The sequence below is a fragment of the Megalobrama amblycephala genome, linkage group LG17, assembly GCF_018812025.1.
Source record: "Megalobrama amblycephala isolate DHTTF-2021 linkage group LG17, ASM1881202v1, whole genome shotgun sequence".
Taxonomy (NCBI): domain Eukaryota; kingdom Metazoa; phylum Chordata; class Actinopteri; order Cypriniformes; family Xenocyprididae; genus Megalobrama; species Megalobrama amblycephala.
In genome coordinates this window covers 29,459,634-29,479,179 of record NC_063060.1, presented here as the reverse complement: position 1 = coordinate 29,479,179, position 19,546 = coordinate 29,459,634, and the positions used below count along the sequence as shown (strand labels likewise).

The window sequence follows — 19,546 nt, the reverse complement described above, 5'->3', positions numbered from 1 at the left end:
CGGAATTTTATGACCCAGTATTCTCCAAACCCAACTACGCAAGTTTCGCAGCTTAGACCCGGTGATGTGAGCAGCGACAGCGGAGGAAACGCGCCAGCTGTACGGAGAGGCTTAAAGAGACATCAGCGAAGAGGGAGAAAAAACGATAATGGCTTCAAGGAATGACCATTAAAACCGACAAAATGGGAACTGTCATCGACTTATAATACAGAGATCTAGGTAAAAGTGTCTAATCTGTTGATAAACCTTCCTCCTTTAACGATTTATGGAATATTCCGCGTACGTAATTTGGATCAATTTCGACTGTTCGGGATTAAGGAGTTGCCCGGTTAATGGCTGGCAACACAATCTGTGTGCTTGTCAACAAATATTGCTTTGATGTATGTATAATGTTGCTGTAGATAATATCAAGCTGTATTTTATTTTCCATAACCCCGCTGCTGTTGTTGAATTAGTAACTCTCGTTAGCTTGCTGAAGCGCAGGCCACAGATCGTTAGCTTGTTTGGGCTAGTTAGCGCGCTAGCCGTGTGTTCACTCATTTCTGCTGCTTAGTTGGCAACTCAGTGGCTAACTGACAACATTGGCTCTTCAACACTCGAGGATTCACACGAACATCTCATCGTTAATATCTTTACGTTTATATAATGTACTCTTACAAAGGGAACAGAATGTACCAAAATGTTTGGAGTTTATCTTAGTAACCCAAGTTTCTTTCTCATACTTTGGTGGCGAGCTGCATGAGGCTAGCAGGCACATTTGGTCAGTTTTTTCAGCAGGCTATTCCTTTAAACATCGAAATATTTGACACTGTGGCGTTATTTTATTTCTCTAGCTTTAAAAGTATGGGTCATACATAAGACAAGCTGCTGAATCCAAAGAGAGGGCCAGCGTACAGGCCTGATTCATCACATTTGTTGGCATTGTAAAACAGTTTTGTTGTCGATGCATATAGATCAGGCCTGATCCGACGCGAGACGATGGATTATAGTGTTAGCTGGACGGTTAACTTAATAACTTTTATAACATTTAACTTAGTCATCGTTTCTAAAACTCGTACCTTACTCTTGGATATGGAATGGATGCTACAATCCACACAGGCTGAAAAAAAAAAATCAGTATTGTATTTTTAGGCTATCACGACTAAAATTTGTGCATCATAACAAAATGGTTTGATGTAACATTTCAGTGATAATTCACGATGTTAAAATGTAACATTTCAGAGGATCCATTGTGAATTGATAATAAGGAACATTTTGTTGGAAAGTCATGTTTTATGTCACATTAAGCAATGAATATGTGCTTGTCATCACTCAGTCATCTGTCTATCTATCTATCATAGCGTGACTTATTGGTACTTAGTATTGTTGCCTTATGACAAAATTTCTCTTGTAATGATGAGCAATGATGAAATCATTTTTTTTTTTTTTTTAATTGTTTCCTGGGCATAAATTCTCCCATTCGTTTTTTTTTTAAAGAGACATTCTCTGTTGTTTAATAAACCAGCCAATGGACGGCATCGTCCATAACTTCTGGCGAGGTGCCTCCCTCTGCTCAAAACATAACCAAGACACTTGGTCCAAGATGACTCCGGCTCGTCTTCACACGACCTCAGGCCTCATCTCGAGCTCCTGAGGGATGTATTTTTAGAGCTGGAAGTCAGAAATGCTAGATAACATTTCCTGTAGGGAGATGGTCTCTGGTTTCGTGTCCCTTCTGACTCTTAAGTTGTGTGTTTTATAGAAACGGTGATAGTGCAATGCTGACTTTTTCTTTCTGCGTTTTTATTGTATATGTTGTTTTATTTGAGATCTGACAAGAGATTGAGACCAAAACAAAGTTAACTGTGTAAGTAGGACTACAACATTTATATGGCTGTTTGTGAATGTTATAATTCATTGTGTTAAAGCAAGCTGCCTTGACAGTCGCTGTAATAAGTTTATAAAATTAATTGATAACACAAGAGTGAGTTCTCTCATTTACGTTATTTATATAAAATATCAATTACTTAGTGATGACATTACCTGAATCTGCTATGCTAAGCAATATCCTAATGATAGAAGTCATGTATTAGTAGTTTTGGCAACTTCCTTTAGATTGATTAAAGGGTTAGTTCACCCAGAAATGAAAATTCTGTCATTTTATTACTCTCCCTTGTGTTGTTCCGCATCCGTAAGATCTTTGTTCATTTTCGGAACACAAATTTAGATCTTTTTGATGAAGTTTGAGAGGTTTCTGTCCTATAGAGATCCAACGCAACAACCACTCCAAGGTAAAGAAAGGAAGGAAAGACATTATTAAAGTACTCCATGTGACTCCAGTGGCTTAAACTCAGTTTTATGAAGCAACATGAGTGCTTTGTTTGTGCAAAAAAACAAAACTAAATATAATTTACTACTTTTACAAAATAATATTATCCTAAGCTTGTTCACTCAACAATGCCAGCTCTCACGTGAACACAAAACAAATGCATTGTGATGCTCTCGTGAACACTCGCACATGTGCATTGTGTTGACGCTCCAGTCTGAGAACACAACGTGCATTCATAAGGGCATCACGACAATCAATATTTTTGTAAGTGGTAAATTATGTTTTTATGAGTACTTTAATGATGTTATTCCTACCTTTCTGGACCTTGAAAGTGGTAGTTACATTGGATCTCTATGGAGGGACAGAAAGCTCTCAGACTTCATCAAAAAGATCTTAATTTGTGTTCCAAAGATGAACAAAGGTCTTACGGATGTGGAACGACACGAGGGTGAGTAATAAATGACAGAATTTTAATGTTTGGGTGAACAAACACTTTAAGGTGCAATCACAAGTTGTATTTTAATATCATTAATATATTTGGTTCACCCAAGATGCTTTCTTTCCAAATTTGTATTACTTTCTTTCTTCTGCAGAACATAAAAGAAGATATTTTGAGATGTCTTCTTTTTTTTTTATCCATACAATGGAAGTCAGTGGTCACCAAAACAGTTTGATGACTAACATTTTTCAAAATATCCTTTTTTGTGTTCTGCAGAAGAAAGTAATACAGGCTTGGAACGACATGAGGGTAAGTAAATAATGATAAAATTTTCATTTTTGGGTGGACTGTTCCTTAAAATGAGTGGTACAGTCAGTGTCTATAGTAGAACAGGTGCCAAGAGAGTGCAGTTCTCTAAGTGAACTTTTAAGCAGTCTATTTAGCACTAATTGTGCCTTTTCTCTGCCCCAGATATTTTAAGGTGTGCTGCTGATGTGCCGCCTGTTTCCCCTAAACGCAAACTTTGGTGTGCTCTGCATTCGTACTTGGACACAAGGAATGCCTGACACAACTCTACAAAACCACCTGGAGGGGGTGCAAAGGATGGAAACCAATGCCAGACAGCGCCTCACTTTCACCAGCTAGTGTCGTGCGCATGTGTCCATCTCCCGAAGAATGTGCTCCTCTGCAGTTGGATTTAAGGAAGATTTCTGTATGATGTCTTCGTCCTGAATTGTATCGCCCTTGGATTGTCAGCTATACTTTCCCCTCCTCCCCCCTGTCTATAAAAGCAGTTAATGTCTATTTTAATCTACATGTGTAGAGCTGTATTGTGGATAAGCCATTCCCTCCACTCTCTTTCTCACTAAATTCCTCTCCTCCATCCCATTCCCCGTGCCCCTGTTGCTAGTTGTTTTGGTGGCTCTGTGATTTTATGGCAGCGGAGTAATCGTGGAGAGGCCGGGGTATCACAAGCTTATGGATTTTGATAAGAGAGGAGGAGGAGGAAAAGGTGAGGCTGAGGAAGGAAAGAGAATGTCTAAGACTGGCGGGAGCAGGACAGGGCATGGGGGTGGCCGAAACTCGTCCAACTCCGGGGTGCTTATGGTTGGCCCTAACTTCCGAGTGGGAAAGAAGATCGGCTGTGGGAACTTTGGAGAGCTTCGACTCGGGAAGAATCTTTACACTAATGAATATGTGGCCATTAAACTGGTAAGTGCCTCTCAAAAACCAGTGAATATTATGTTGATTTTAGGAATTAATGATGAATCCTGAACTTCCACCGCTGCCTGTAGTTTGTGTGTGTGCTGTTAAAAATTTGCAAAAAGAAATAAACACACAGTTGTTCATAACACCTAGCTACATTAGATTAATATGCAGTGCTTGTTCTCCTTTGTTCACCCAGTTCCATCTGGAAAAAAAACCCTTTTTACACACATTACCATATAATTACTTGTACTGGAGACAACAATCATCCATGTTTTACTTGAACTAAATGAACAAAAGAACAGACACTGCAGTCTTGTTTAAATAGTTTTTATTCTACAACATGTACCTGCATAAAAATATGCAGGACATCATGATACGTTTTTTCTTGCAGTATGTTAACCTGTGGTGAGGAATATACTCTGTAAATTTACAAAAGATTGTGAACGTGCAAATAAGCATATTCATGTAAAAACATGAAGTGCTGAACAGGAATCCTTTGAGATGTGTTGGCGGTTTCAGTTTGGTAAAAAAATGTTATGCTGCAAGATGTATTTCTCTATTTCTAATGGCATGATGTCTGATCAGCGATTGGCAAGATCAGACATGATCTTTAGACTTTTTAATATATTTTCTGCAATGATCTTGGGGGAAAGTCTGTGGAAAGGATATGGTAAAATGTATTAGAGCTGAGAGTAATACACTCCTATTTGGTAACTGAAAGCAGTAAAAATTAGATTTCATAAACACTAAATGGAATTTTAATGAAAAAAAAAAAAATATATATATATATTCAAAAGTTTGGGGTCATTATTTATGTTTTTTTTTTTTTTAAACAAAAGTAATAATTTTATTCAGCAAGGAAGGACGCATTCAATTGATCAAAGGTGATGAAGACATTTGTATTTCTTTTTTTAAATAAATGTTGGTCTTTTGAAATTTCATCAATGTTAAGCAGCACAACTGATTTCAACATTATTAATAATAAGAAATGTTCCTTCAACACCAAATCATCATATTAGAATGATTTCTGAAGGATCATGTGACACTGAAGACTGGAGTAATCAGGAATAAATTACATTTTAAAATATATTCAGATTAAAAAAAGTTATTTTCAGTTTTTACTGTGTTTTTGATTAAAGGTGCCCTAGAATAAAAAAATTGAATTTACCTTGGCATAGTTGAATAAGAGTTCAGTACATGGAAAAGACATACATTGAGTTTCAAACTCCATTGCTTCCTCCTTCTTGTGTAAATCTCATTTGTTTAAAAGACAGGCGAATCTCAACATAACACCGACTGTTATGTTACAGTCGGGATCATTAATATGTACGCCCCCAATATTTGCATATGCCAGCCAGTATTAACGTCTGGATCTGTGCACTGCTGAATCATCAGACTAGGTAAGCAAGCAAGAACAATAACGAAAAATGGCAGATGGAGCAATAATAACTGACATGATCCATGATATCATGATATTTTTATTGATATTTGTGAATTGTCTTTTTAAATGTTTCGTTAGCATGTTGCTAATGTACTGTTAAATGCGGTTAAAGTTACCATCGTTTCTTACTGTATTCACGGAGACGAGAGCCGTCGCTATTTTCATTTTTAAACACTTGCAGTCTGTATAATGCACAAACACAACTTCATTCTTTATAAATCTCTCCAACAGTGTGTAATGTTAGTTTTTGCCCGTTAGCCACGGAGCACTATCAGACTCATTCAGAATCAAATGTAAACATCCAAATAAATACTATACTCACATGATCCACCACATGCATGCAGTATGCATGACGAACATCTTGTAAAGATCCATTTGAGGGTTATATTAGCTGTGTGAACTTTGTAAATGCACTGTATTATAGTCGATAGCTGGGGGGGCAGGGAGCGCGCGATTTAAAGGGGCCACGCGCTGAATCGGTGCATAGTTAATGATGCCCCAAAATAGGCAGTTAAGGAAATGAATTAAAAAAAAATCTATGGGGTATTTTGAGCTGAAACTTCACAGACACATTCAGGGGACACCTTAGACTTACATTACATCTTGTAAAAAAACGTTCGATGGCACCTTTAAATAAATGCAGCATTTGTATGCATAAGAGCCTTCTTTCAAAAACATTACAAAATCTTACAAACCCCAAACTTTTGAACTGTAGCGTACATGTTTATTTTATGATTGGTCAGTATCACAGTGTGAAAATTATGCCTGGCTTTCTCATTTAGAAGGACATCCACTTTTTGTTGGTTTGTTGCTGTGCAAACCATGCAAAAACAATTTAAAAACTGCTCCTCCAGATCAGTATTTTAATTGGATTTGGTTTCAAGCATGCATATCCAAAATACATATAGGGAAAGATTAGTTAGTGATTAGAATATTATCTAGGGACATTTTAGAAGCCACCCACATTGTTCGTGAGCAACACCGGCCTCAATTTCAAGTGTTGAGTGTGTAAGATGTATTCTGTGAATATTCAGATTCTCTAGAGTCACACTACATTGCAGAAATCTCAGATTTATTTCTCTCATTATTACATTTTCCATGCTGCTTTGAAAGAAATTTGTGATCGCATAAGTAAGACACTCTCTCTTTTATGTCATTAGCTCCTTGGTCTCACCTTTACATACTATAATGAGATCCTTAATCACACTTTCATGAAATGTAGCTACACATTTGGTGAGAAGAGTGAAGCAAGTGAAGTATAGGTCTGTACACAGAGCTTCACAACACCGATTTCAGGCTTTCATTCTGCTATGACATGCAGATCGAGATGCGTACATGTGTGCCTACTGGTACTGATTCTGTTAAACCAGACAAAAACTACACAAAGGCTGTATTATCCAATTACTGGTACTAAATAAAGGGGTCTTGATGTTGCTCCTGATATGACCATTTATATTAACTGGAAATGCACGCTAAAAGAGTAAGTGCTGTACTTCTCACTCTCCACTGCTGGGTATTTAATACATCCTGTGGCCTTTAGGCAATCTGTTTTTTATTTTTTATTTATATATGCATTTGGCTCTTCCATTCTGCCTCCTGCTTAGCAGGACTTTTCTCCGCATGCTCAGAGCTGCTGGTGCCACGGATGACTCAACCCTGGATCCTGCACTTAACTGAACATGCACATACACATTCTATCACTTACATTATTTATGTAAAAACCAGCATTCAACTAAATGGACCACCCTGCATTTATCACTTAGGGATGACATTACCTGAATCTACCATGCAGAGCGATATCCTATTGATCAAAGTGGCGTATTAGTAGTTTTGGCAACTTCCATTGTTGTGTAAATTGTCACAGTCGAAATCGAGTGATTTCAATAGGAATCCACACAATGGAAAATTTTGTCTGAGGGCGAAATAGTTTGCATCGCGTTGAGCATACATTGCTACACTATTGACAATGGACCTGCGAAATTTCAATGGTGATTATAGTGATCCACTGCAGTATACGTAACCCAAAACACCCATAATAAGGACCACATCTGTTATCTGACAATGGTTAACAGCTTTCATGCTAACCTAAAACCAATGTTCAAAACTGTCTTTTATTTTTACTTAAGAGGAATGCCAAAGCTTATGTTTTTGTCATTTAATTTTACTCTTTCATAGGAGCCGATCAAATCCAGAGCACCCCAGCTCCACCTCGAGTACAGGTTTTATAAACAGTTGGGCAACTCGGGTAAGTAATAGGCTGTATTTCTATCTATTTTCCATTTATTGTCCCCCATATGTTACTTTAAATCTTACAGTTTAGCACCCATATTCACACCCCTTTCTTTGTTGTAGAGCTTTAGCTGTCCACATCCTATTTACAATCTTGTTGCTTTTAGCTCATCCTGTCCACATCCTCTTTTCAGCACGAGGACGAATTTAATCAGCACAGGCTGTGGTTCCTGTGCATCGATTGCTCTACTTGCTTTAGTCTTTTTCACACAGCGTTTCACACGAGAAAGAAAGAGGTTAACTTGTATTAAAAGATGTGACAGCTTAACACATACCTTATTTCAATGATAGGATATATTCAGAATGTGTTAAGTGTTTTGCGCAGATCAAATAAAGCCTAGGGTTGATGGTTGAGGCGTTGCATCTCTCATTGCTGTTGAGCCAGAGGAGATTTCTGTTCCCAGCGTTAAGGCCTCAGAACCTTTTTATTCTGCTATGCATTTTTCATGAGGAGAGCATTAGAAAAACATGACACTGTACACTTTGAATAATTACTCATTCCTATGCTGAAGTTGCATTGTGAATCTAATATTTGTGCATGTTCGTTACTCAGGGTAGTCTTTTTGTACAGCGTGACCGGGCCTGATTAGGGCTCGGTGATATTGGTGATCTTGATATGTTCCAACCTTTTAAAAACATTTGATTAGTTTCTGTTGATTAGTGGCTTAAAGTGTTGGGGGTTTTTCTTCCAAAGGAACATTTTGATCAAACATTGTTGCATATATTGTATTCTTCATATTTACCCTTTTTTTCCCAAAACATTTTAAGGCATTAAAACACTCACATGAAGACTTCTGTGAACGTTATTGAGTGATGACAAATGATTCTTTCAAGTGATTAATTGAAATGGACAGTTTGAAAGAACTGATTAGCTTAAATGAATCAAACTCCCCAATTCTGTCAGTATTTCTGCTCCTGAGGTTTAAATAAAATGTGGTATTTAAATACCTTGTTGTACCACTGTCACACTGTAGTCGTGACACAAAGAGTGTGCAAGGAAGCTTGTGTACCAGTGTGGTCTTTTTAGACCACAACTTTGTGGCCTAATCAAATGCTCATTAAAAGAATTGCGATATTCTTCATGTTTCAGTTCAACATGTCGCCTAATAGATTTGAGAGTCCATACGCTGTTGTAGGGCTGGGTGATATATTGCATGCGATTGTCACGCGCATTTCGTCAGTAAAGCCGGTTCCCTGATTACCGCTAAATTGCCATCACCTGCTTTTAAATGGAGCGCCATTTAATAGACAGAGCCATAGATCACTGACAAGCTACGCAATATCGCGTTCATTATCGCAGATGAATCGCCTTCGATAATGAACGCGATATTGCGTAACTTGTCAGTGATCTACGGCTCTGTCTATTAAATGCCGCTCCATTTGAAAGCAGGTGATGGCGATTTAGCGGTAATCTGGGAACCGGCTTTACTGACGAAATGCGTGTGACAATCGTATGCGATATACCGCTCAGTCCTACGCTGTTGCCCAATACTGCTATTATACACAAAAATGTAGTGTACCTCAATATGAAGCAGTAATGTCTAGAGTGTAGAGTGCCGAACACCAAATAACAAAAGATTATTCTTCCTTGTCTTTACGTAATCTTATTAATTCTGACCATTTAGGTTAATGCTGTGCTAAATTGCCACTTTGTATTTGTATTACCAAACTCTGTTTTCTAACTGCATATATACGTGTGTTCAGAGGGTGTTCCTCAGGTGTACTACTTTGGGCCTTGTGGGAAGTACAATGCCATGGTGCTGGAGCTGCTGGGCCCCAGTCTGGAGGACCTGTTTGACCTCTGCGACAGAACCTTTTCCCTCAAGACCGTCCTTATGATCGCAATTCAGCTGGTCAGTGTAATCGCTCACTCATGAGAGAGAAAGAAAGATGTTGGAACTGATAGATTACATTTTTTTTAACATGACTTATACCTTTATTAAAGATCACACGGATGGAATATGTGCACACAAGAAGTCTGATCTACAGGGATGTTAAGCCAGAAAACTTCTTGGTGGGCCGACCGGGGACCAAGAGGCAACATACAATCCACATCATTGACTTTGGGCTTGCCAAAGAATACATCGACCCTGAGACCAAAAAACACATCCCTTACAGGGAGCACAAGAGCTTAACAGGGACAGCTCGCTACATGAGCATCAACACACACCTGGGAAAGGGTAAGACCTGCAGACACGGGAAAGATTCGCTCTGTCAGGGCTTAGGAAGGGTTATTAGAATTTCATGGGGTGGATAAAGACTAAAGTATGTCTTAAAACCTAGCTTAGCTGTTAGTGACACAAATCTGCTTGCTCACTCACAACGTAGATTTAATCATGGCACTGGTAAGATGCAGGTGCTCTTTGGCTCAGGATTTTGTATTTGCTAAATGCATAAATCATTTTGCAAAGTAAATTAAGACTCTTTGTCAGACTGAAGACAGATTAAAGTTTACCTAGCAGTTTTTAATTTTTTTTTTTTCTTGTCTTTTTCTTGTAGAGCAAAGCAGGCGGGATGATTTGGAGGCACTGGGTCATATGTTTATGTACTTCCTACGGGGCAGTCTGCCCTGGCAAGGCTTGAAGGTATTGTACTAGGTGGAGTGAAAGAGATGTTTGCTGCCTTTATACATTTTGATTTAAAAGTTTGTTTTCGAAAACTAAGACTGTGCAATACCATTATAGAAAATGTGGTTTGTTTTAATGTTACATTTCTTTAAGCATTTTAAAGCACAGATTGTTAAATATGAGAGATTAATGCATCTTATCAGTTCTGTGCTGTTTTGTACCAATAAAAAGTACAAATCGATGGTTAGTTTCCCCTCCATTCAGTTGTCTCATTCTCTTAACTGTGTTTTGATGGTATCCTTCTGGTCTGAGAGTCTTATCTCACTCAGCTAATGTCTGAAAATGTGAGAGGCCCCACTATCTGTCACTATCACAGAAAGTCAGCAGAATAACCAATAGCTATACAGCCTCGATAAGCTGACCTATTTAGAAGACCCAAAAAAATTATTAAAATGTGTTTGTTTATAGCTTTGTCTGGTTTTATAGTCTAAAAGGGGAAAAATCTTGGTGACTTTACTATTAAAGGGATAGTGCACCCAAAAATGAAAACTCTTGTCATCATTTACTCGCCCTTATGTTGTTCCAAACCTGTATGAGTTTCTTTCTTCTGTTGAACTAAAAATGGATATTTTGAAGAATTCGTTGGTTAACCAGACAGTTGAAGGTAGCCATTGACTTCCATAGTAGGGAAAAAAAAATACTATGGAAGTCAATGGCTACCTTCAACTGTTCTTCAAAATATCTATTTTTAGTTCAACAGAAGAAAGAAATTCTTAACTTAGTCAAGTTAATTTCTAAAGTACGTTTTTCTGAAAGTCTTAGCTCTCAAACATTCAATCTGCTAGAAATGGTCCTTTTTGAGCTTAGTCTTTATTGGATAATTTTTCAGTGTTCTTGCAGTTTACTTACCTAAGAAAGTACTGAATAATATAAAGTAACTAGATGGGTTAAGGTTAGATTTATAATTAGTTTCAGGGGTGGTACCTAGTTATTACCCAGTTATTATAAGTGTAAAATACTGTAACTGTAAAATAAATTGCTAATACTATTAGTATTAAAAGATAGTATAAAAAGGGATTTATGTAATTCCCAAAATGTTCTAATCTTTGTTCTGTCCTTTTTTATTCAATAAGGCTGACACGCTCAAGGAGCGCTATCAGAAAATCGGAGATACCAAAAGGGCTACCCCTATAGAAGTGCTCTGTGAGAGTTTCCCTGGTAAGCGAGTTCTTTTTCAAACGTATCTCGAACACTCGAAAATCCAGTGCATTTTCTTAACTTTGACTTCATCACACAGAAGAAATGGCCACCTACCTGCGCTATGTGCGGAGACTGGATTTCTTTGAAAAACCGGATTATGACTACTTGAGAAAACTCTTTACAGACCTCTTTGACAGGAACGGCTATGTCTTTGACTATGAATATGACTGGGTCGGCAAGCCGCTGGTAAGTCTATTTGGATGTCAAACCATAAACCGCTTGTATATGATGCAAGTACATGGATGTTGAGTTTCATATACGTATCTATACAGCCGACTCCTATAGGACCCATGCCTAGTGACACACCTCTGCAACCCAGCAGCAGAGACAAAGCACAACCACAGACCAAAAACCAGGTGAGATGCACCCTCATGCTGTTGATAGCCATGTAAAGTACATGTTTTCGTAATACACATCCATTTTCTTTTTTCTTTTTCCTTTTTTTGGCAATTTTATAGTGTATGATCAAAGAAAAATTATAAAGGTTGTAGATTCATTACTTGGAATGCCACTTTAAAATTAAAGGAATGATCAATTTATTAATTAAATTGTTCAGACTGATTAATAAATATATTTAAAATTAATTTAATTTAGCCTCTATTTATTATTTTTTTTAATAATAATAATATCTATTAATAATCATGTGTGAACTGCCCAGTGGCATTTTTTTTTTCTTTTTAATTGGTTTTAAAATTGAAATTAAAAAAATTATTTTGTTACATTTAACTATTTTTAAACACTCAGTTTTACCACTAAGTCCTTGTAAAAGAGGAAGAATGGGACAAAGTTATCACATTTGAGTACCAGTTTCGTTTTCTCCTTTGTTATTTGTGGAAAAACATTGCTTAATGCAGTGTAATTTTTGAAATGTTATCTCCAGTATTTCAGATTCTCTTTTAACCCATGTCAGCAGTATGTGGTTAATGTTTGGTTTCACTCATCAACAAACCCAAGACAACTTCCTGTAACCAGAGTAGTTTTTTGCTTGTCTGAAGATCTGTCGTTTCCTCAGACGCTAAATGCCATTCTTTTAGAGGGCGGTATTGCCATGTCTTGGTCACAGTCCCTTTAAATCTGTTACATTACACATTTTTTATGATTGGCTGGAGCTTAGCTTTCCTCTCCATCTCTGCATGTCACGTGCTCTCTTGTTTTTTCACTCACACTTTTATTTCCACCTCTATCCTGTTAGCTAGTGCAGTCTGCTTGTGCATGGAAGGCGTTCCTCTTTAAACTCTTTCTGTTCTTTTTTTCTTTACACCTTCACCTCCTTTCAAAAACATCTCTTATGCCCTTTGCCACCCTCCCACCCCTTTCCCCCCCATTGCTGTCATGCCAGTCTCCAGAACCTAAAGGAAGTGAGTCCCAGCCCACTCCCGTGACCAACAGGGAGCTCCTGGGGTCGCACCTCACGGCCGATAGGCTGGGGGGCTCTGTCCAGGTACTGGGTGTTTGCGCAGTACTGCATGCTGTTGGTGTCGATCTCTTCCTTTCTCTGTTCTCTAGTTTTTCTGTTCCTTTTTGTCCTCTCACTTGAGACACCTCTGTCCATTTTCCAGCTGTGAACACTTAAATGGTCTTTTCCTCTCTCCACCCTTGTCTAACGCACATCACTTGCATGCTCCTGATGGTTAGGCTTGGGATCTGGTGACTTCAGTGTGAAAATACTGTTTATATTGCATACAAGTAGCTAAGCAAGACAAATGGTAAAATGCTAGTGTTCATAAAATGTTATAAAATGCTCATTTTCGGCTTATTTCCATTATCTAACCAAGCACCGTTCTTTCATTTTACATGCCCCCCTCCCCCCTTCTTAACCTTCCTAGTTGGTGCTAAGCAACCTGATTTTGAACAGGTTAATTATTTAAAAAAGTGTCCTAAATGGGTTACTTAGCCCCAATCTGAGCTACATGAACTGTTAAATATGCAGTGCCAGTTAGACAAAATAAATCCCAGTGTGTACTGTGGTTTTGTGTTATTACTCCTCTTTGCCTGTCCATATTGAAAACACATTGTCTGCTACCTTAAATTAATCTCCAGGTTATGAGCTCGACCAATGGAGAAGTGAATACAGACGATCCCACGGCGGGACACTCAAACGCTCCCATAACTGCCCCTGCTGAAGTGGAGGTGGCCGATGATACAAAGTAAGGACAATTTAAAGCATCTTAAGGTTGCCAGTTGTTTTCAAAAGTACATGTTCGAGGGTTCCCACGTGTTCTAGAAAACCTGGAAAATTGATGACTAATTTCTAGAGATGCATCGAAATATCGGCCGAAAATGGCATTTCCAGTTTTCGAAAGAGAAAAAGGGCCGAAAATATGCCACTCTGCCCCTCTGTGTTCAGCAATCGGGTTACACTCTTGCACAGCATGTTCTGTAACTTTGCAAGCGGCTCCACTTGAAAGACCGGACAACTTTGAAGCGAGTGTTCAATGTTTCGCTCCGTTTTTGTGCTCCTTGCTCAGTCACTCACGGCCCAAACACTCCACTCACGCTCACCGGAAAAACAAAGTCCGCTTTGTGCCAACTTAAAATTTCTGTGGACTTGTTTGATTCTGTTTGCTAACTGTACTGTAACATGGTATGGTATAGCTGTGCAGGGCAACGCTGGTAAAATGATGCTACCCTCTCGTTCACTGATCCACTCCCTGCTATCTGCTCTAATGCTCTGATATTAATAGCTTTTTAGGAGTCAGGACTATAATTTATTTTGATAATTGGTCAAAAAATAAATCTGTTAAATCTGATTCTGTTGCATAAAACTGAATGAAGAATAATATATTGATATTAATATATTGATGTTTAACGTTATTTTAATACAGGCCTATTTTCTGTCCAATTTTTGTTACATTAGCATTAGTATTTACTTTAGTAAAGCATGGTTATTTTATATATGGCTCATATTTATTTGAATTCAGATTCAGTAAACAGTTACTGAATTTAATTAAAAAGTATAATAATAATACAATTATTTAAAATAAGAAATTAATAATTGTTTTGAAAAAGGCATTTTCAGTTTCGATTTTCAGCCAAGTGCATCCAGAATTTTCGGTTCCATCCCAAAATTTTCATTTCGGTGCATCCCTACTAATTTCCAGTCCTGGAAAACAAAACGCATGGAAAATGCGAGAAAATGTAAAATGTCCTTAAAATTGTTGTTATCCTGGAAAATTATTACAACAATTAATACACAATTATTCTTGTGTTTTTCCTTTAGCCGAGAACGAAGAGTTTATCACTCCCTGAAACAATTAACATTACTAGCAGGAAGTGCTATGTTCAGGGACTCTGAGTTTTGACGTGTGAGAGAAGTGTATTTTTTTGAATGATGTTTAGTGCCATATTGGCCCTTGCAGCAGTTGGCTAATGTTATTAACTGCTCAAATGTTTGCAACGAATGTCAGCTGGTAAGCAGCTACCTAACCTTGTTAACATTAATTCAGTAACTTGCTAATAATTTTCATGCAGTATAAACCAGGGGTCAGCACAGCAACCTACAGCAGTGATGCAGCCTGTTTTTAGTTCTGATTGTTGTCAGAAGTACTTTCATACAATGTTGATACTGAAATTTTAAAGATGTAACGATACCAGCTCGTACCGGCTGATAGGCGAGTGCTTTAAAACATTCTCATGTGCATTTGTGTGAGCGGTGGCGCTCGGTAAAGATCATCAAAGGTTTCTATTTACAACATGTATTTACAGCATTGAGCATTGTATCCAATGTTGGGCACATGAACGCAATAACCAATAAGAAGCATTTAAGAAATTAGTCAGAATGCGCTCAATGGCCCTCTTGATTATAAAGGGAGTGCTCTTTGTTTGCCATAACCCATTTACAATTTGAATGAATGAATGTTTTTAATGCTGCTAAGTACACACTGCAAAGTTTTTGGAGGGACAACAATTTAGATGCAGGATTGAATCCAAAATTGAGTTGATTGACATGGTGATAACCATAGCAACAGATGAGACAAACAAGTCTGTCAAATTAGATGTGTGCATTAAGTGTAAATGCAGACTAACAGACATGCCACTTGTTCTGTAACAAGTATGTGTAATGTATGTGTAATTTGTTTATTTGTTGTTCATTTTACTTTTCACTTATCCCATTTAAAGCAATATTTGAAGGCTACATGCTAATGTTTTAATGTGTTATAATTATTATTAGCATTAATAATTCATTGACTTTAATATTTTATATTTTCAAAAAGTTAAATAAAATATTTAAATAGTTCCAATATTTTTTTGCTATGGTAGTGAAATTGGTTCTGAGAACCATTTGTCATACTGTATAATAAAAAATATAAAAAACTGATTTCATAGTTAAGTCATGGCGATGTAAAATACATGTTTGTGTTATACACATCCTTTTCTTTTTTGTTGCAGTTTTATAGTGTACAATCAAAGACAAATTATAAAGGTTATAGTTTCTTTGCTTGTAATGGCACTTTAAAATTAAAAACGGAATTATCAATTTAATAATTTAAAAAAAAATGTTCAAACTGACGAATAAATATCCATACTTTAAATTAATTTGATTTAATTTAATTTAACCACTATTAATATATTTTTAATAATAATAAGGGGCCAAGCACCGAAGCTGATATGGCACCTATTGTAATCGTTAGTGTTCCTTTTCTTCTTCTTCCTCTCTTGAAGTTTGTGGCAGCCCATAGAACTGCTTGAGACTAAGTTATGAAATTTGGCACACAGATAGACAGTCTGACCTGTTACCATAGCAATTTTGAAGCCTCTAACTGAATCCCTCTAGTGCCACCAGCTGTCCAAAGTTGCACCGATGTTTATGCTAATAACTTTTGAACCACAAGGGCTAGAAACTAAATTATTTTTCCCTCTGATGCCTTTAACGACCCCTATGCTGTCGTTGTGTGAAGTGTGAACTGCCCTTTTTTCCAAGTAGTGGCTTTGTTTTTAAAATGAAATTTTAAAGTTGTATTTAAAGATAATTTATTAATTCATAGTTTTGTTACATTCTAAACATTAAAGTTATTTTAGTTATTTACATTTGTTATCGAATCCTTCATTTTATATAATAAAATGTATTATATATGAAATGATATTTAACTTTCAGTTTTACTGTTAATTCATTGTTCATCTAAAAGAGGAAAAATGCCAATATTCATGTGCTCAGCATTGGCTATTAAACTGGATGTCGATTAAAGACTTGTGGAGAAAGGAATATATTACTTTAGGGCCTGATCCTTGTCTTTGATTTCCACCGTTGTGAAATTGAAAATGTCAAAAACATTGAGAAATTAATACTTTTATCCAGCAAGGATGCATTAAATTGATCAAAAGACATTTATAATGTTACAAAAGATTTATATTCAAAATAAATGTTCTTTTGAACTTTCTATTCATCACCTTGGAAAAAAAGTATCAGTTTCCACAAAAAATTACGCAACTGATTTGATGATAAGAAGAAATGTCTCTTGAGCATCAAATCAGCATATTAGAATGATTTCTGAAGGATCATGTGACACTGTAATGATGCTGAAAATTCACAGGAATAAATTACATTTTAAAATATATAAAAATAGAAAATGTGTTAAAAAGAAAAGTTATTTTAAATTGTAAAAGTTTCACAGTATTGCTGTTAATTATTCTTACTGTACAAACTATTGAATGGTAGTGTAGGTTTTGGTTTCATTGCCAGGAATCAGTTATCATTATATGTGCATAAATGTGCTAAATTTTCAACTTTGCAAACATAAATTAATATACAAATTTAAAACTATTTAATCCATATTTGTGTAGTTAAATACACCAAAATATCTCTCTCTCTCTCTCTCTCTATATATATTTATCTCAAAAGCTCTTCCTAAGGTACTATACAACTGTTTTGCCATGGGCTTGAATGGGTAAAAGCACTGTTGTAGCATTTATGTCTTTATGTTTTGGTTACATGAGCACCAGTCACATATAGCTGTGCACAATTGTTCAGTTTTATCTCTTGCTAACATTTTGTCCTAGTGGGTTGTTTAAATTTGCTTTGAACTCTGCCTGACATAACCTAGACTCCACTGTGCAACAAGTTTGAGAATGAAGGGAGATAGCAAAACTGTCTTTAACTCCTTCGCTCGTTTCAGGTGCTGTTGTTTTTTCAAGAGGAGGAAGAGGAAAACGCTCCAGCGACACAAGTGAGGAGGAACATCTTTGAAACGTTGTCACTGGTGCGTTTAAGGAAAAAAATAAAGCAAAGGACTTGGAGCTGAAACATGGAGCTCCTCCCTTTCTGTCTCTGCTCCACCTCAGAACAGAAACTCACTGCCTCACTTTTGGCATCCGCTCAGAGGACAGACCTCAGCACTCTGGGCTCTTTGTAAGGAAACATTCAGTGGAACAAATAGATATATTTGTACAATGTGGGACACCAGAAGAGACTTCAGTCGTCAGAAGTATGATATGTTATGTGACTTAAACCCAGATGGACTGTTTAAACTTGTATTTTAGATGACATGCAAAACCATTATTTGAGAACTAAAAGGCAACCAGACTCACACATACACACAGACATCTGTTCACTTTGACACACTGGCTGGCTGGATGAGTGAGTGATGTGCTCCATGATGTTTTTTTATGGGATCAAAATAAGTGGGGAAAGACTGCTGACTGATATATGGAGAAACATACACCGGAATCAGAAAAAAAACCCCTGTAAATTCTGTCTTTCCTTTTTTGTTTTTGTAATTTAAAAAGTTGTTTTGAAGATCTGTTCTCCCTGAGTTGAACAGTTTTACTCATGTTGTAGAATGTGTGAACATTTTTTAACCGCTCTTAGTGTTTCTTTATTTTCTCTTCTGTTGTTGTTTTTTTTTTTTTTTTTTTTTTTTTTTACTTTTTCCTGTCCATGATGTAGCACAGTGGCTGGTCTCAGGTACTGTGGGAGATGGAGAGAAATACATGGGATCTCTCCTCTGTGAATTGCACTTTTGGGGGAAAAAAGCGAACCGTTTGGCATTTCTGGCATTGAAATTGACAGGAAGCAACAGAAATAAAGGCAGACGTGGGATCATTTTATACAGCAGGCTGGTCTCTCCCAAAGGGACAAAAGTGATGCTCTCAGTCAAAATTGTGCTTTTATTGTTTTTCGCATTAGATTAAGTTACCTGGGAATCATAGTTTGTGCCTTTCCAAGTAAAACATTTAACACTAATGTGTCCCTCTCTACGATTCCTATCCAGGTGGGGTGTCCATGGCCCTCTCAGAGTGTTTGTTCTCTACCGTGCGCTCCATGCCAGTCTAATGGAGTCCGCTGGCATTTCTCAGATTTCTTTTTCACTGTTGTAAAGTGTATCATAGCAAAGCTCCATGAAGACGTGAGTCTATGGGTTTATACGCAGTAACAGAGGTTGCCTATCAGAGTGAGGATGTGTATTAATTTACATACCTATTAAATGTTGCTTTTCTTCTATGCCTCATAAAATGGTACATGTTGTGTTTTTGCACAATCACTGTATTGAGTTTATGGTTGTGGTTAATCCTTGCGGTAATCCCAATTGTAGTCAACATCACGTGACAAAACACAGATAGTTGAAGTGAATCACCAGGATGTGGTGCCATAGAACATATTTATCTGCAGGGCAAGTGCCTTAAAGGATTAGTTCACTTTCAAATTAGAATTTCTTGATAATTTACTCACCCCCATGTCATCCAAGATTTTCATGTCTTTCTTTCTTCAGTTGAAAAGAAATTAAGGTTTTTGATGAAAACATTCCAGGATTTTTCTCCATATAGTGGCCTTCAATGGAGCCCAAACGGTTAAAGGTCAAAATTACAGTTTCAGTGCAGCTTCAAAGGGCTTTAAAAAATACAAGACACTGCTAAGTGTATTACTGCCCTCCACAGGTCAAAGTTACATACTTGCACTAGCATATTGTATATGACAATTTAGTTCAAACTTTGACCTGTGGAGGGCAGTAATACACTTAGCAGTGTCTACACTGCTGGAATTCAAATAGAGAAGAAGAGAGCTAGTTCAAGATAAGCATTTATGGTTATATTTTTTT

At 37.0% G+C, this 19,546-nt stretch overlaps 1 protein-coding gene across 8 annotated transcripts; it reads left to right on the top strand.

The window, feature by feature from the left end:
• On the top strand, positions 1 to 18,958 carry csnk1g2a (casein kinase 1, gamma 2a). 8 transcript variants are annotated; one of them, XM_048162659.1, is made up of 13 exons: positions 1 to 219; positions 3,024 to 3,056; positions 3,219 to 3,959; positions 7,573 to 7,642; positions 9,391 to 9,539; positions 9,632 to 9,866; positions 10,186 to 10,271; positions 11,387 to 11,471; positions 11,551 to 11,699; positions 11,786 to 11,869; positions 12,853 to 12,954; positions 13,554 to 13,660; positions 14,734 to 17,619. In XM_048162659.1, exons 3-13 carry the CDS (start codon positions 3,726 to 3,728, stop codon positions 14,813 to 14,815), a joined length of 1,383 nt encoding a protein of 460 aa, XP_048018616.1. In that variant the 5' UTR covers positions 1 to 219; positions 3,024 to 3,056; positions 3,219 to 3,725; the 3' UTR covers positions 14,816 to 17,619. The 8 variants fall into 8 exon arrangements, with proteins under 8 accessions (XP_048018616.1, XP_048018615.1, XP_048018617.1 ...); XM_048162658.1 differs by lacking the exon at positions 3,024 to 3,056; XM_048162660.1 differs by lacking the exon at positions 3,024 to 3,056 and having other exon boundaries at positions 2 to 219; positions 11,554 to 11,699; positions 14,734 to 17,618.
• The last annotated feature ends 588 nt before the right edge of the window (positions 18,959 to 19,546 follow it).

Excerpts from the sequence above, each read along its gene's own strand:
- csnk1g2a (XM_048162658.1), top strand. The coding sequence starts at position 3,726 with ATGGATTTTGATAAGAGAGGAGGAGGAGGAAAAGGTGAGGCTGAGGAA. Across the intron at positions 10,272-11,386 it reads TGCCCTGGCAAGGCTTGAAG|GCTGACACGCTCAAGGAGCG; the intron begins GTATTGTACTAG and ends TTATTCAATAAG. Across the intron at positions 12,955-13,553 it reads GGCTGGGGGGCTCTGTCCAG|GTTATGAGCTCGACCAATGG; the intron begins GTACTGGGTGTT and ends ATTAATCTCCAG.